Here is a 15056-nt window from a genome sequence, read left to right as displayed (position 1 = left end):
GAGAGGAAGGAACATTCTCTTCCGGATACAGTTGCAAGAGCTTTCCTCTTCAGGTTGACAATCCCTTACATGACATCTGCCCACCACCCCCTCCCAAACTAATCCTACTGATGAAGGATCTTCTGAGCAGTAAGTGTGTGTTTAATTAACTATGCAAATGAGCTTAATTGCTTCCCAGTAGCTGTTGTCCAGAAGCACCTAGGGATTCCTTCCCTCAGAATTTCCAGCACCCAAATGAACCACAAAGTTGGAATGCATTCATCTAGACATGTTGAGTACATGTGATGCAATGGGCCCCGTGTTGGAAGTCACAAGGAAGAGAAAGATTTGGCTCTAATTCTTGAGGTACTTGCAGTTTTATGGGAAATAGAAACACACAACCAAGGATAACTCAGGGAGGTGAGCACCCTATCAGCTTCATGAACCAAGTGCCACAGGGACACAGAGGTTTCTCCCAGGAATCCAGAGGTCTTCCAAGTATTTTTTGCCGACAGTTTGCCCCGATTTGCAGAGGAAAGGGAGGTGGGGAGCGACCTACTGGTTTCTCCCAGGGGAGTGAAAAATCAAGCAGCTGGATGCTGTCTCCACCTGCTTCTCCAGCTTGGCTCAGTTTATCACCCTGGATTTCCTGGGACAGGTGAAGACAGACAACACCTGCTCCACGGGCATCTCCGCATCAGGGGTCTGGAGTTTCTTTGCTAAAAAAGGAGTCGGAGGTTGAAGAGACATGTTTACCTGGTTCCTTACCCCCAGATCTCGACTCCAGGACCCTACCTCCTGTGGGTGTCGAGGTGCGGAACCATCACCAGGAAAGAACAGCCGGGAGGGCATCCTGTGCCCCACAGTCGGCTCCCAATTCCTCAAGCCCCACTTTTTCTCCCAAGACCAAGCGCACTGATCTGTCGCCTTCGGACGCTGGCTGTAATGCCTAAAATGTGTCGCAAGGTGGCAACGTTGTGGCGAGAAATAGACTTCTAAAAAATCTTGGTTTTTTTAAAAGCATATTTTCCCTATTAATGTTTCATTTAACTTAATTAGAATCTGGTAAACTAATTAAAGTAGCTACGAGCCCCGCAATCAGCAATAATTCGTATAATTATTGATAATTACATCCATACCAATCATTTGGGGGGAAAACAAACCACTTCTGAAGGGAATCGGAGCCCAGGAGGGTTTTTTCGAGAGCTTTCTGGGTCGCATCCGCCTACACCTCCAGTCCACAGAAATTTCGGTCCAGATGGGGCGCCCTTTCCGGCTGGCCCCAGCTGCTTACGGCGCTTTCCCCCACTTTGTGTGGGGGAATCGGAAAGGAAAGGTGAAAACGAATATTTGCCAGCGTCCTCCGCGTGGGCCGCAGCCACGGAACTTCCTGCCCTGGCAGTAACTGTTGATCCCATTTTACAGGGGGAAAAAGTGCGGCTTCTAAAGAAGCGGTTCCACCCAGCGGGGAAAGGAGCGTGCAATCCTTCATCCCCCGCTCGCCGCCCGATCCCGGGTCCGCTCGCCTCTAGCACGCCCTGGGGACGCATGTCTCTTTCTCTCTGGACCTCAGTTTCACCCTTGGTACAGTGAAGGACTGATCTGGTTGGTTCCACCCATAAGAAACGTTCCCGCTCCCTGAAAGGTCTTTGTCAGGAGGTCGCGCATGCCGAAGCAACTTCACCCCAAGGCGACATCTCACAGTTTACCCGGCGCCCTCATCGCCATTATCTCTTGTCGCGTTTGGGTCTAGCCCTCAGAATGTCCTGGGACAAGAGGGCTCCGAGCCCCAGCCCAGGATGCTCCGGGGCCCGAGTTCCTGCCTCGACCACGCTGCGAGGCTCCCAACCTGAGCCCCTTCACGAAGGCCCCGAGCGCCTCTGTTCGCTGTCTCCGCCCAGGGCCTTCCGGAAGATCCACACGAAACTTACCCACCCGCACAGCCGAGGGCTCCCGGGCCCCAGCTGCTCTCCCCAGCAATGGGGCACAGGACGCCCGCCTCCAGGGCAGCCTAGAAGCTCAGAAAGAACCCCGGAGTGTTGCAGGGCAGGGCCGTCAGCGCGCGGGTCCAAGCTGCGGAGCGTTGCCCTGTGCTTGCTTCCTCCCAGAGCGCGTCCACGCGCCGCTGGGGACGGAGGCCTGAATATTGTTTTAGAGGCCGGGACAGAGGCCTAGGAAGAATTAGGGCAGGACACAGCACCCCTGCTAGTCAGCTAAGGAGGGGAAATTGGAAGCCAGGACTGAATAATTCCCGGGACTGTGCGTTTTCCCAATCCAAAACACTTTCCTCTCCCTCCACAAAGCGCACTCCAATTTCCCTTCTTTATTTGTAGCTCAAGCAGCAGGTGAGTTGTGGAAACTGAGGCCGAAGGGAGGCCATCACCCCAAGCCCCGCTCCCGAACTCCAGGCCGGCTCACCTCACCTTCCTCCTTGGACTCCTCGACGTCCACAGATCCTCTGGGACTAAAATGGACGGAACATCAGAAACCACCAGGGTTCCCTCCCTTCGGGTTAGCGGCGAGCCTAGCGCGAGTGCATCTGCGCGCGAGCGGCGAGAACCGCTCATCCTTTCCAGGCCTGCGGGGTCCAGGCCCACACCAAGTACCTCGCCCCCCCCGCCCCGCCCCCGAGCTCCAGGGCCAGGCCCAAGGTTGCCCACGCCCCCTGGTAGTTCCGGTTGAACCTGGGATTCCCAGCAAGGCTCGAATTCCGTCTCTGATGGTCTTGGAGGTGGCTTCCCCGGTGGAGTAGGCGTGGAAATAGGCACTAGTAACCCTGGGCCTCCGCGAACGTTCGAGGGAAGAGTCAGAGACCTTGCGGTAATTCTCTTTTCCCGAACAAGGCCCAAGGGAGGGTCCTAAACGTGGGGCGGGGTGGTCTGTAGGGCAAGCTGGGTGTGCCTAAAGGACTGGTGGAGAGATCAGGGTGCTCGCTGCTGCCTACCTGGTCAAGCGCGGATCTCAGCCCAAGCGCCCCAGAACCTGCGCTGCAGTCCCCATGCCCCACCTGTAGCGCTGCCTTCAGCCCGCCTCCACCACCACCCCCGCCCCCCTACCCAAGAGCATACTCCCATCTCCACAGCCCCAGGAAGTAACAGATTTTTTTTTTATTATTAAAAACAAAAGTCACGGATACAGGGTGGTCTCCCCAATCAGGCTCAAGGTGGTCTCCATCTCGTGAGTCAGTTGTCGCCCTTTTTAAAGTGCTGTTACATCAAGAGGTTACAACAAAAAAATAGGCAGAGCAAAACCCAAGGAGGAATGTAAAACGGGACTGGAATTAGGTCCAGGAGAAGGAAGTAAAATAACTTACAGCATAAATAAAGTGAACCCAATACTGAACCAAGAGACTCACAGTACATTTATATCCATTGCACATAGCCACTTTGTGATTAGGAATAAGAGTTTCAGAAGTGGACGGGACGGGGAGGGCGGAGCCAGCGAAGTTGCTACATTGTATTCACAATCGGGGTTCCAGGGCTGTACAGGGAAGGGAGAGGCCCCGGTCTCCCCTTTCTTACGCCCTTTAGTCCAGTTAACCCCATGAGGTCCGATGCCCCGGAGTTTATCCGTGGGGCGAGGTGGTATATACATTTGGAAACGGAGAAGGGGCTGGGGGCGCCCGGGAGGAGAGTGGGCGGGCAGGAGACTGTATTTACATTGATCCGGTCCAAATGGCTTGTTATCTCGCTCTCGGCCGCCGCGGCCGCGGGTATTTACAGGAAGAGAGCAGCATGGCTTGAGGGCGCGAGGGCGCGGCCGGGCCGGCCCTAGGGCAACAGCGGGGGCTTGAAGGAGCAGTTGCCAGTGCAGTGCCGGGGCGTCAACATCTTGCAGGAGAAGTGGTGCAGGGCGTCGTGGGCTTCTGGAGAGACAGTTGGAAGGGCCGTGTTGGGTGCCTCGCCTCTCCTCGCCCGCTCCTTCCATGCTCAACCCCCTCCTCTGTCCCACCCACCCGGTTCAGGCTCAGGGGTTCTCAAGTGGATCAGAAGGTGGGAAGGTAGTAGAGAGAACCTGGCGATTCAGAACCACTGCCCTGGTTCAATAGCCCCATTTTACAGAAGAGGAAACTGAGCACAGTAATTAGGAGGTCAGTCGGCCCAAGATCAGATTTGGGCCGGATGGCAGATTTCCCCAAAGCTCCGAGCTTGAGGGGCTCTTTCTCCCGATCCCACCGTTTTAGACCTTTTCCCCATTAAAATCAATTCCTATTTCCCTCCTCTCAGCTTCTGATCCATGTAGACCTGGCCTTCCCCTCTCCATAGCCCCTCCACGTATTCGTTCATTCATTCATTCGCCAGCACAGCCAGCGCCTGACACCCCTGCTATCTTTGTTCCTGTCTTCCGCACCTTTTAATTTCTGCTGAATGGCATAGCGCGCCTTCCGCTCTTGGTCAAGTTCGTTACAGAGAGTGTCTGGAAGACAGGGGAAGTAGCCAGTGAGGAAATGAGAGCACCTTAAGGCCCGCTGGGGTCACAGCCCGGGCCTCACCCCCTTCTCAGCGCTCAGCCCCTGGCAGAACCAAATCCCAGAGATCGAGGGAGGGGGCGTCAAAGCTCCAAACTGCAGCTTGGCGGAGGGAGGAAATGGCCTAGGATGGCGCTTAAAGGCAGACGGATCTAACCAAAATTAAAGCAAACTTAGGCATTACTTCCCAGGTAATTTTACGCCTCGATTTTTAATTTAGAAACCATGGAAATTGCCGCGATAAGAAGTTCAATCACTCCATGTAATGATGCCTGCAAGCCGTTTGCTGGGCTCGCTTGCCATTCTGAGGCTAATCAGAGTATACAAAGGATATTAAATAAAAAAAATAATTGTTAAATTACCTTCAATTTAAATCCAAATGACTGAGCCAACATTGCGGCTCTCGCCAGACGAGAGGCAGTTACGGCCCGTGCACGCGCTCACCTGACTCCCGTCTTACCTCTGACAATTTGCAGCTGTTGCACCATTTCTTCTCGATAAGCCAATTCCCTCTTCATTTGATCCTGAAAATTATCTGTGCAAATTGATTAAGTGAGAGCTGTTACGCACAGCCCCCTCCCTCGGCCCCATTTTCCCACTCCCCACCCCCAACCCTCCAGCTTTGGCCTAGCGGGAAATCCCACAAAAGGAGGGTTGGGCGGCTCCCGCAGCTCGCGCTGCGGCTGCAGCCTGCACTGGGGTCCCGGGGGCGTGTGGGAAGAAGGCTCTGGCGATGAGGTGGGGTGGGTCTGGATGGGTGTACCTTTGAGGCTCTGAAATTCTCGCTCCAGCTTCTTGCGGAGCTCCATTTGCTCCAGGAGCAGTTTTTGTAACTCGTCTGTGAAGGGGCGAGAGTGGGAAGTAAAGGAGGAGGTTGGTGGGACTCAGGGGGCCCATAAGGCACCCAGGTCCTGCCCTGGCTGGTAGACCCGAGATGGGAGTTGGGGAGGATGAGACCTGATGGTAGAGGCCCTCCATACTCATTTTACCCATTTGCATCCAAAGGATGTGGGCAGGAAATGGGGTTAGGGGATTGGTTGCCCAGGATAGTAGAATGCCTGTTGGACTTCCAGGCCCTGGCCCCAGGGGCCAACCAGCATGGTATCTGCTTTAAGTTGTTCCTAACTCCCTAAGCATAGAGGCTGGCCTAGGAAGACTCAGTTTACTCTTTCAAGTGACAACATAAATCCCTCCCTTCTGTGATCCAGACCAGAGAAAGCCTGGTCAAAGCCTTGGACCCCCCACCCTGGAAAAATACATATATTTACAAAAGTTTTGTTTTTTAACTATTTAAAGAGTCCCAAGACCCCAAATCCATGCTAAGAGCCCTCATATAAAGCACCAAGGATTTTGAAGGTAATTGCATAGCCTGTAAGATCTGTAACTAGGAAGAGTGGAACACCAAAGCTTCTCTCCCTCCCCACACCAATTTCCAAGCCCTAGCCTGGTCTGGGGACACAGAGTGGGAGGCAACTGGGTGTGGCAAGCTCTATAAGTGCCCTCAAAAGCTGCTCCAAAGGAGTGGCAGAGGGCTGCCCTAACCACGGAGTGATTGGTATTTGGGTTCTTCACCTGGGGAGGCTCTCTGAGAAATATTCCCCTAGCAGGTGGTCAGAAAACACAAAAGTGGGGGAGAGAGAGAGGAGCAAAAGTGAGGTTAGAAGTTCCTTTCTCTGGGCCTCAAGCCACACTCTTTCCCTTCCAGTTGATTGAGCAGCAGTCCAGAGATCCCACTCCACAAACTCCATCCTCACCACACTTAGGGTGGGATGGAGTCAGTTATGCAATAATTCCGGGGTGGGGGGGAGAACCAGCCTCTTGATGCTCCTAAAGTAAATACCTCCTAGAAATGTTACTATTCAGAAAAAGTCATGTTTTCCCATGAGATTGAGGGACACAGCTTGTCCTGTCTGACTGTCCATGGGCATCAAATTCTGGGGACTCTTACACATTTCTCTTTCTCACTGGGCTATTCAGATAGGCCCAGTCTTGGGAACTGGGGTCCCCCCCCAGTGCCAGGATAGTGTGTCCTGGGGATTATCCTTTTGGCTCAGTGAAGACTGAGTCCCCAAGAGCCTTGTCTTCTCACACTCACTCCTACAGTAATAATGCCCCTCTACAAGAAGGGCCCATCTTCCGCATCACAGTGTACCCCCATTCCACAGATTTAACCTCACCTCTGGCCAGGTTCTCGATATCTTTCTCCACTAGTTGAGTTCCTGTGACATCTAGGGTGAGCCCGTCTTCACCTGGGATACAAGGGCAAGTAAGAGGGGTTTTGTCCTGGGAGAGGCCTTGGGAGGGAAGAAGTGAGCTTTTATGGGGGCTGTGCTAAGTTGGGAACTTATTTCAGACCCTCTGCCTTTAGCAGAGACATTTATAGGCATCCAATACTACCCACTGTTCAACCCATTATTTTAGAGAGCGACCTACTGGAAGTGAGTGGATCCAAGAAAAAATAGGCTATCTTAGGGCAGGAAGTGCCCTTTGACCTGTTCTGTGTGGGTGACGGTGAGCCTCCTTCCTTTACCCGCAAGAGCCCCAAACCCATCAAGGAGGTAAGCAACCCAGGGAACCTGGCCTGAACCTTGCCCACACTTTTGAAATACTTATCTGCCAGTCCCTTAGGCTTGATGGAAAGCTTTCCTCTCAAGCCGGAGCTGGTGGAAACCTGGGCAACCTGGGCCTCAGCTCCCGGGTGGGGGTGGTGCGCGAGAGTCCTAGGACTCACCTCGGTCTGTATTTGCGGGACTTGGCTGGGAGATACTCCTTTGGTCTGGATAAGACTTCCTTGTTTCCAAATCGTCGGCGGTCGAGTGATTGTCTTCCTTATCTGGCTCTTAAAGGCAATAAACCGAGTTTCAAGGAGAGGCAAAGAAACCGTGACCCCGATACGGCCAGAGCTGCCGCTGTCGGGGCGCCGGAGCCCTAATTAAAAGCGTCGTGGCCGCCGCTGGTTCCCGGCTGTGCGCCTGGGCTCCCACCCCCAGGCTTTGGGCTGCCCCCCCCTCCCCGCGCACGATCTGCTCCTCTCCGGCTCTAGGCCCCTCCCCAGCCCCTCTGAAAAGAGCAAAACGAGAAGCCGAGCCCACCAGGGACAAGCGACCTACATCGCGCGCAGATACTGGGGCACCGCGAGCGCGCGTGGCCGTTGCGTCTACCTGCGCCGAGAACGCGGCCCAGGCGGCGACCCGCGGGGTGACCGCAGCAGGGCAGACACCCTCCTGGGCTCGGCCTGCTGGATTTCCGAGGCCTGAGGTCCCTTCTCTGAGAGCCACTGGGTCCCGAGCGCGTTGGGTTGCAGCCACCACCCCGCTTAGGCGATCCGCAACCTTGCGGCCCAACGGCCCCACCCTCCGCCAGGACCCCGAACAACCACAGGAGACCTCGGGGCCAAAACATTTGCTGAATAACTGAGAGGACCTGAAAGGGTACCAGGCGTGGTTTTTCAAAGGTTCAACCCCGTGTATGAGGTGTGCATGAACGGTGTCTATGTGGTGGAGAGGGCGGTTTGTTGTTGTTAAGTAACCAAACGAGGCAAGTTGTTGGGAGTCCTTGCTTAGCTTCTTTTTTCTTTCATAGTTTTTCTTTCCCTCTCCCTCTTTCTCTCGTTTACTCTGCCTCTGTCCTTCCTCCTCTCGGCTTCCCTCGCAAGCCTCCCCTGGCCCCGGCCCTCTGCCCGCGGTCCCCCTATCACATTGGCCATGACCTTGGCAGGGCGGCTGGGGGCGTTACCGTGGGCCTCGGGGGTGCAGAGGTAGGAGGCCGCGGGCCCCAGCGCCGCCGCCGCGCTCTTCACGTGCTCGTCCCGCTCGGGCGCGTACACCTGCGGCGGCCGAGAAATGACAGGCGGTTAAGGGGTCGCTTGGAGGCGGCTGGGAGCGGCCCAGCCCTGCGCCGCGGCCGGGAGGAAACATGAGGGCGGGAAGGAGATCCGCTTGCCAGTGGGCCCCGAGCGCCCCGGGCGGCCGTGACGCACGCAGCGCAGCCTTGCGCCCTCCGAGGCAGGTTCACAGCTATAGCTTCCCGGAAATTATTAGCGCCCTCGAGAAAATTACCCGAAACACAAAGCGGCTCCCAAACCAAGGGCCACTCAAAGCCGCCCCACCCTCTTTACTAGCTTCTTTTTCGGCGTCTTCTCACCCACCCGCGCCCAGTCCCCGGCATAAATGAGGCCTTTCGCATCCGGCTAATGATTCGTGTTTTAATGGACCGAATGGAAATGTACAGGTGTGTTCACCCATTTTCAAATGGCCAAGAATTCAGGCTCAGCTGCACAAACCACCACGAACACCCGTAGCCCTGCCAACCTGAAGAGCTCCTCTCCTGCCCCGCACACTGTCTCAACTTCCTGTCAACAAACCCTGCGGTTCCCAGGGAAGGAATTCAAAGAGATTCGGAAAATTACGAGTTGGGGTGGAGAAAGGTTTCCGAGCACTCTGTACTTCGGTTTTGGGGAGAGGCCGCCTTCTTCTCTCTTTACCGGCTCTTCTTCCCCAGTGCTCTGATCCTCATCCGGGCAGGCGTGCTACCTGTCCGGGCTCGAGAGCGCTTTTGGGCCCTTTCTTCCAAACCCATTTTATTTGTCTCTATGTGACTGCCGGTCTCCGCACATCTTCTCCCAACTCCCATCAACAAAAACACAGTACCTTGCCCTGCCCCCCATCTTCCGAAACCCTCAGTCGAGGATCCCAGCGAGCCCAGCTCCACCGCACTTCCCAAACAGGGCCTACACAAAGTAGCCGGGGCCTACTGCTTGAACGCCCGCCCAGAAAAAAATTCCTGTCCTTCACCTGGCCAGGGCCTATTCCACATCCCGGAACTGCCGAGGGGTAAGCGAGGAGGCGCCACCAGCAGGGCAGGCGCGGGGCTCACCTTGGCGGGCGCGGGGCCCCCCAGCGGTCCGCAAGGCTCTCGCAGCTCATAGCCGCCGCTTGGCGAGCTCCTCTCGGATCTCCGCACCATGTCATCGGCAGCCGGGTCCCCAAATGCAGATCGACTGGTTGGGAGTAGCCCTGGGCGGCGCCGGGGGTGAGGGCTGCCGCCGTCAGGCGAGTCTGTGGGACCGTCGGCGCTCGAGGAGGTGGCAGAAGGGGGCCCTGCAGGCTGGTCGCCGTCTGGGACGTCTCCTGTGCCGGGCGCGCTGGGCTCGGCCTCATCCGGGGTGCCCTCATCGTCGGGGAAGCGGTTAGACTCAACGTCCACCTCGGGTTCGTCGGCAGTGTCCACGTCGGGGGAGGCGGAGTGGTAGCTGGAGCTGCCCTCACTCAGAAAGTCCGGGCTCACGTAGCCGCCGCCAGACCCTGCGCCTGGCCCCGGCCCACGAGCTGGCCCACCGCCGTACGCGTCACGAGCGCTACCGTAGAGCTTGGCGATGCTCTCGGCGTCCTTGACCACCGGCCGGAAAGCCGACACGTAGGAGCCTTTGCGTGCGGGCGGCGGCGGTGGGGGAGGCAATGGGGCTAGCGGTGGTGGCAGCGCGTCTTCCGCGCCATCCTCGTCCAGTGGCCCGCGAGATAGAGCGCTTGGACAGCGATCCTCTGCGACTAGGCTGCCCTCCTTGGCCGGCTCGGCACCGTCCAGGGGCTCTGGGCCGCCACCACCGGCCGCCGCCGCGGCCGCTGCAGCCGCCGCCGCTACAGCCGCCGCCACGGCCTTGGCTTGGCTCTGCGCGGCTGGATAGGGCGGCACCGGGAGGCTGCCTGCCGCCGGCCAGAACATAGGAAACGTCGGATATACAGTGGCTGCTGCAGCCGCCGCTGCCACGGCCGCCGCGTCCTTGGCTGCCCCGGAGGGCTGGTGACCCCAGAACATAGCGCCGCTGCCTGGGCCAGCCCCCGCCCCAGGGGGCAAGTGGCCAGTTCCTGGGCCGCCCGCGCCTGCGCCAGTGCCGGCACCCCCGCCGCTCCCTGTGCCTGGGCCGCCCTTGGGTTCGCCCGCGCCTAGCACCGGGTCGTCCTTTTTGGGGCAGAGGCCGAAGGCGGTGGGGAAGCTGTAGGGATGAGGGAAAAGCGGCGGGGGCAGCTTCTGCAAGAGGCCAAAGCCCTTGCTGGGCACCGGGATCACCGGGTAGCTGCGTACGCCGGTGCCTCCACCAGGCCCTCCAGGACCCCCGGGGCCACCGGCTCCCGCCGCCAGACCAAGTCCCCGCTGCGGATGAGGAGGAGGCGGCCCGGGAGGTCCGGCGGCCTCATCTTCGCCACAGCGCAGGCTTTTGTGGGGTGGCGGGCCTGGGGCCATTTCCGCGCCGCAACCGGGGCCGCCACTGCCGCCACCGCCAGCACCACCCTTTCCCTGCCCACCCGACCCGCCGTTAGCGCCGCCGCTGCCTCCTTGCAGCGAGAAGGTCCGTTTGCGGGTGCCGCCATTGAACATGGCCTTGACGTCCTCCCAAGCGTGGCTCAGTTCGTCTGTAGCCGACTTGTCACTGAGTTTGAGGTGTCGGCGCCACGAGTTAAAGTTGGCTGCGTCGGGCTGCGTGTACTTGGCGTCAGGTGTGCGGTGCGAGTGGAAGATGAACTTGTTGGGCGAGAAGTACATGCTGCAGTAACCGCATTTGATGCACTTGGCACGCGAGCTGTTGTAACGCGCGGGGATGAAGCTGCCACGCGAGCCCCAGGCGCACTCGTGCACTACATCGAAGGCGAAGTTCTCAGGTAGCTTGGGTGGCTTGTGTTCGCCCAGGAACGACTTGCACAGCCGTTCGGCCTCGCGCTTCGTGATCATGCCGCAGCGGCGCGACGAGATGGGCATGGCCCCGGCCCGACGCAGAATCTCCAGCTGCACCGGCGTGCACTGCACGCACGTGATGCCCAAGGCCACGCGACGGTTGTGGATCTCATTGTAGCTGTAGTTCTTGAGGAGAGTGTTGGAGATCTGTGCTAGGCAAAGGCGCTCCTGACCATCGATGACCAGAGACACGATAGGCACACCGTACAGCGACGTCTCGCCCACTTGGTTGGGTTTGAGAGCGCTTGAGCCCGAGTAGGGCTGCAGCTCCTGCTTGGAGTTGGGTGAGGAGCTGCCCTCGCGCCCCGGCCCCAGCTGAGTGGTGAGAGCCTCCATGCCGCCGCTCCTGCGAAACAGAGAAAGCAGAGAGCCAATAAGCCATTTTCAGCGCCAACGCGGCTCGGCCCGCCCAGGAGGGCGCGCCGAGTGAGGCGCGCAGGGAAACTTGGCAATGGGGAGTCCAAGCTCATTCGCCCCCTGGACGGGCGCCTTTTGTTATTCAGACGGGTGCTGGCGCTGGAACAAAAGCCCCCAAGGTTTGGAGATGGAGTAGGGGTAATTGAGACCTCTGGAATGCCCCGGTAGCTAGGAACCCGATCTGGTTTTCAGATTGGGGAGGAAGTGGGACTCAGAGATGGAGAGTGACTTGCCCAAGGCCACACAGCAAAGCCATTGCCAAACCCGCGCTTCCTGGCGCCCGAATCCGTGCGCCTTCGGCCACCCTCACAGCCTGCCCTACCCGCCCTGGTGCTGAAGCCGGGACTTCGGGGACAGGCCGCCCCTCTGCTCAGTCGCGCATGCACGCGGGCGGGCGGGGGCAGCGCCAGGAGGAATGGGGGGAGGGGCGGTCTCTGCCCACCTCCAGACAGCAGGGGGCGGACGGCGCGGGGCGGGGGGGCGGGGGGCCGAGGCGGGGGGGAGGCAAGGAGAAGGAGGAGGGTCTTGAGGCCGTGAGGGAGGCGGGGAGAGGCAGAGACGACCGCTGTTCACGGTGCTGAACCCGGCTCTCTCCAAAGCACGCCTCGAGCTTCCAGCCCCAGGCTTGCCCTCAATGCACTCAGCTCCGTGCCCAGCCGGCTCCCCAGGAAAACAGCGCTGCCTTCCACAAACACAAGCTTTTCCTCTCACTCCCGGAGCTTTGCATTCGTTGAGCAGAAAGATTCTGGCTGGAGCCGTTTTCTATAATTCGTTTTCTTTCCAGCCATCGATGGGATCAGGGTCAGGCAATTCCTAACCACGTTTTCTGCATTTTTAGCTGCGTTCCAGACTAAAACTGGTTTCCCTCTGGGTCAGCACGTGGGATGGAGAGGCTTTAGTAAGTTTCTCAGAAGCCACTTCTCCTTTGCTTCTAGCAACCCACTCCCTAAGTTTTCCTCCTTCAAATATGCTTTTTCCACCCAGGCCAAAAGCAGTCTCTCCAGGCTCTGAGCTTCCTCTTTTGGGGGCGTCATCTTTTTGAGTATCCTTCATGCTGGGCTGTCCTGACTCATTTTGGCTGAAAGGAATCCTGGCTGGTCTCTGAAGCTACCACAAGCCTCCAGGTCAAAAGTTACTGCTGGTCCTGAGCTTTACTCTCTGGCCAAGGCTAGGAGGCAGCCAGGTCCAGGGACATCAACAGCAGGAGGACACGAGGATGATGCTTGGGGCCCCCTAGGTGACCCAGCCCTGCCACGTGTCATCAGACACGGAAGGCTCCCTCCACCCCCATGGCTGAAGGCGCTCCTGCGGCCCAGGCAGGCCAACCCTAAGGGCCCCTCCCCTAAACTCGGCAGGAAAGGCAGATCCATTTTTACAGGGGCAGCTCCAGCCCGACAGGGGATCAGACCTCAAAAGCCTCACCAAGGAAACTGAGATCTTCTGAGGGTCCATCTCTCTCCCTCTCTCCGTCTAGGTGCCCCTCATCTGTCGATCTTATCTGTCCCTAAGGTGTCTGTCTCTCCCAGCTCACGCCTCTTTCTCCCATCTGTCCTTATACCTTCTTAAATCAAGCTATTTAATCTGTTATCTGCCTGTTTCATCTTTATCTCCGTGGATCAAATTGAAACTAGTTGACCCTCCTTTTGCGTTAAAGTCCCTCCTAACATTTTAGGAGGAAAAAGCACTGACCTAACTCCTTGGCTGAAGGGTCAGCAAGAAAAGCCCCGAATGCCCCAAAGGGCTCTCAGGCAGGCTGGGGAAGTGGTGGGGGGGGGGGGCGCCGCGGTTCTGGGAAATGACGATGTCTTCTTGGTTCCCCGAAATCGGCAAGTGTGCCCTGCCCGCATGCAGTGAAGGGAGCGCCCTGAGCCCAGCGGGTCCTCCCCACGTTGAGGGTCTGGAGTCCTCGCCGGGTTTTCCCGAGTGGACGGGGGGCTCCAGACCCTGGAGCCAAACGAAGGGAGGGGGGTCCTAGGAAAGGAACCGAATCTTGAGGACCAGAGCGGAAAGCCTAGGCAAAAGGCTGTGCGCCGCGACAAGGAGCAGCAGCGAGGGCGGCTCAGGGAGCCCTCGCCGGCTCCTGGGGCTTGAATGGTGAGCTTGGAGAGGGTGACAAGGCAGGAGACAGGCAGCGCAGAGAGTGAGGTGACAGTCTTTGGGTATAATAATAAAAACAACCACCCAAGAACCCAAATCGGAACTAAAGGAAAAAAAAAAAGCTGTGGAGATGGGACACAGGGGAAGCAGGCGACCGCACGCAGGTACTTACCGTGCGGCGGCGGCTGGAGCCGGGCGAGCGGTGAGCGAAGGTGCGCGGCGGGCGGAGCGGCGGGCGGGAGTCCGGGATCCGCCGGGCTCTTCGGGTGACAGAGCGGCCCCTCCCCGCGCGCGCGCACAGCCGCGCTCCCGGGCTCCCTGCGCTCACAACCCGCGGCCCCGCTGGCCCCTCCCGCGCGGCGCGGGTCTCAGCAGGCGCCGGGCTCCAGGGCCCCGGGCGCAGAGACGTGTGCCCTACGCCGTTACCCCTGAGGTTCCGGACGGGCCCGGAGCGGAGGCCAAAGCCTGGAGCGCATGGCGCGGCGACTGGCACTACGCGGTCACAGCCCGAGTGGCGGGGCCAGCTCGGGGCAGGCGCGCCTGACAGCTGCGAGCCGGAGCGCCACACCCACCGCCTGCACAGTCACTCGCGCCCTCCGGGGGTCCGCTAGCCCTCGGGCCACGCACGGCGTCCACCGCCTCCCCGCAGCCCCCAGGTCTGGGCGCCCCAGGTAAGCGGCCACACACCTGCGCCCAGCACTCGGCACCTGCGGCCTGAGCTCGCGAACGGGGCCAGGAGGGAGGAAGAGTCCAGGGCCACAAAGTTTGCCCCCCAAGAACAAAGTGGGAAGGCCCGAATGCTCCCCTCTAAGCAGTCAGGAGCGAGACGAAAGCCGGGTAATGGGCTAAGGAAGGCTCAGGAGGAAAGGGATGGGTACTACACTTCGGGCCAGGGCGGTGGCCCTAGGGAGCCAGTAGCGTGAGGAGCAGGGCAGGAATCAGTGTGTGGGGTACCAAGAGATGGCAGCTGGGAAGGGGCAGAACCAGTTCCCCTCGGCTTCTGACTTGGGTGCGAGGTGTCAGGACAACTCCACCGTGGGGCGGGGCGACCTCCTGCCTCCTTCCCAGAACTGTGGATTCAGGAACTGGGTTGGGGGGGTGCTCCTGGGCCTTGAATCTTCCCTCATCAACACCAATAAGCCCAGGCTTAGAGCCAAGTCATCACTGGAAAATACCTGTGGTCAACTACTAGCTGACCACTAGGCTACTCTCCAGCTCTCCCGTTAACTTAGTTTCTCCGTGGTGGGGGTCTAGCCCCTGATGCTGCAGATGCCACCTGGCATAGTCTCTCTTCCCAGAGCTCCATGTCTCGCCACTCCTCTCTTTTCTCTGCAGATTTCTGTCTTCACATTCCCCCCTCCACTCC

The 15056-nt window shown here is 58.6% G+C and overlaps 2 protein-coding genes across 8 annotated transcripts in view; both read right to left on the bottom strand.

The window, feature by feature from the left end:
* PIAS1 (protein inhibitor of activated STAT 1) overlaps positions 1–2956 on the bottom strand; it is a 325250-nt gene extending 322294 nt beyond the window's left edge. For 2 of the 3 annotated variants that reach the window (XM_084979209.1, XM_084979202.1), the window contains exon 1: positions 2403–2576. The gene's annotated coding sequence lies outside the window, so the exon portion shown is untranslated. Of the gene's footprint in view, positions 1–2402; positions 2577–2923 lie in introns of those variants that run through there. The other variant, XM_084979204.1, reaches the window with a different exon arrangement.
* Positions 2957–3066: 110 nt separating this feature from the next.
* Positions 3067–13935, bottom strand: SKOR1 (SKI family transcriptional corepressor 1). 5 transcript variants are annotated; one of them, XM_084979193.1, is made up of 10 exons: positions 12036–12261; positions 10714–11522; positions 9323–10230; positions 8183–8273; positions 7179–7286; positions 6625–6696; positions 5211–5285; positions 4908–4982; positions 4330–4395; positions 3067–3844 (listed from the first exon to the last, which is right to left on the bottom strand). In XM_084979193.1, exons 2-10 carry the CDS (start codon positions 11510–11512, stop codon positions 3750–3752), a joined length of 2289 nt encoding a protein of 762 aa, XP_084835319.1. In that variant the 5' UTR covers positions 11513–11522; positions 12036–12261; the 3' UTR covers positions 3067–3749. The 5 variants fall into 5 exon arrangements, 4 of the variants coding, with proteins under 4 accessions (XP_084835319.1, XP_084835306.1, XP_084835311.1 ...); XM_084979180.1 differs by lacking the exon at positions 12036–12261 and adding an exon at positions 13863–13935 and having other exon boundaries at positions 9323–11522; XM_084979185.1 differs by lacking the exon at positions 12036–12261 and adding an exon at positions 11916–11928 and having other exon boundaries at positions 9323–11522.
* Between the last annotated feature and the right edge of the window lie 1121 nt (positions 13936–15056).

This window comes from Sus scrofa, chromosome 1 (assembly GCF_054392235.1).
Source record: "Sus scrofa isolate SSC_HxYL_T2T_F1_AM1 chromosome 1, Sscrofa_HxYL_maternal_Yorkshire_Landrace_v2.0, whole genome shotgun sequence".
Classification (NCBI taxonomy): domain Eukaryota; kingdom Metazoa; phylum Chordata; class Mammalia; order Artiodactyla; family Suidae; genus Sus; species Sus scrofa.
The sequence above is the reverse complement of the archived record's forward strand: the minus strand, read 5'-3'. Positions and strand labels throughout refer to the sequence as shown.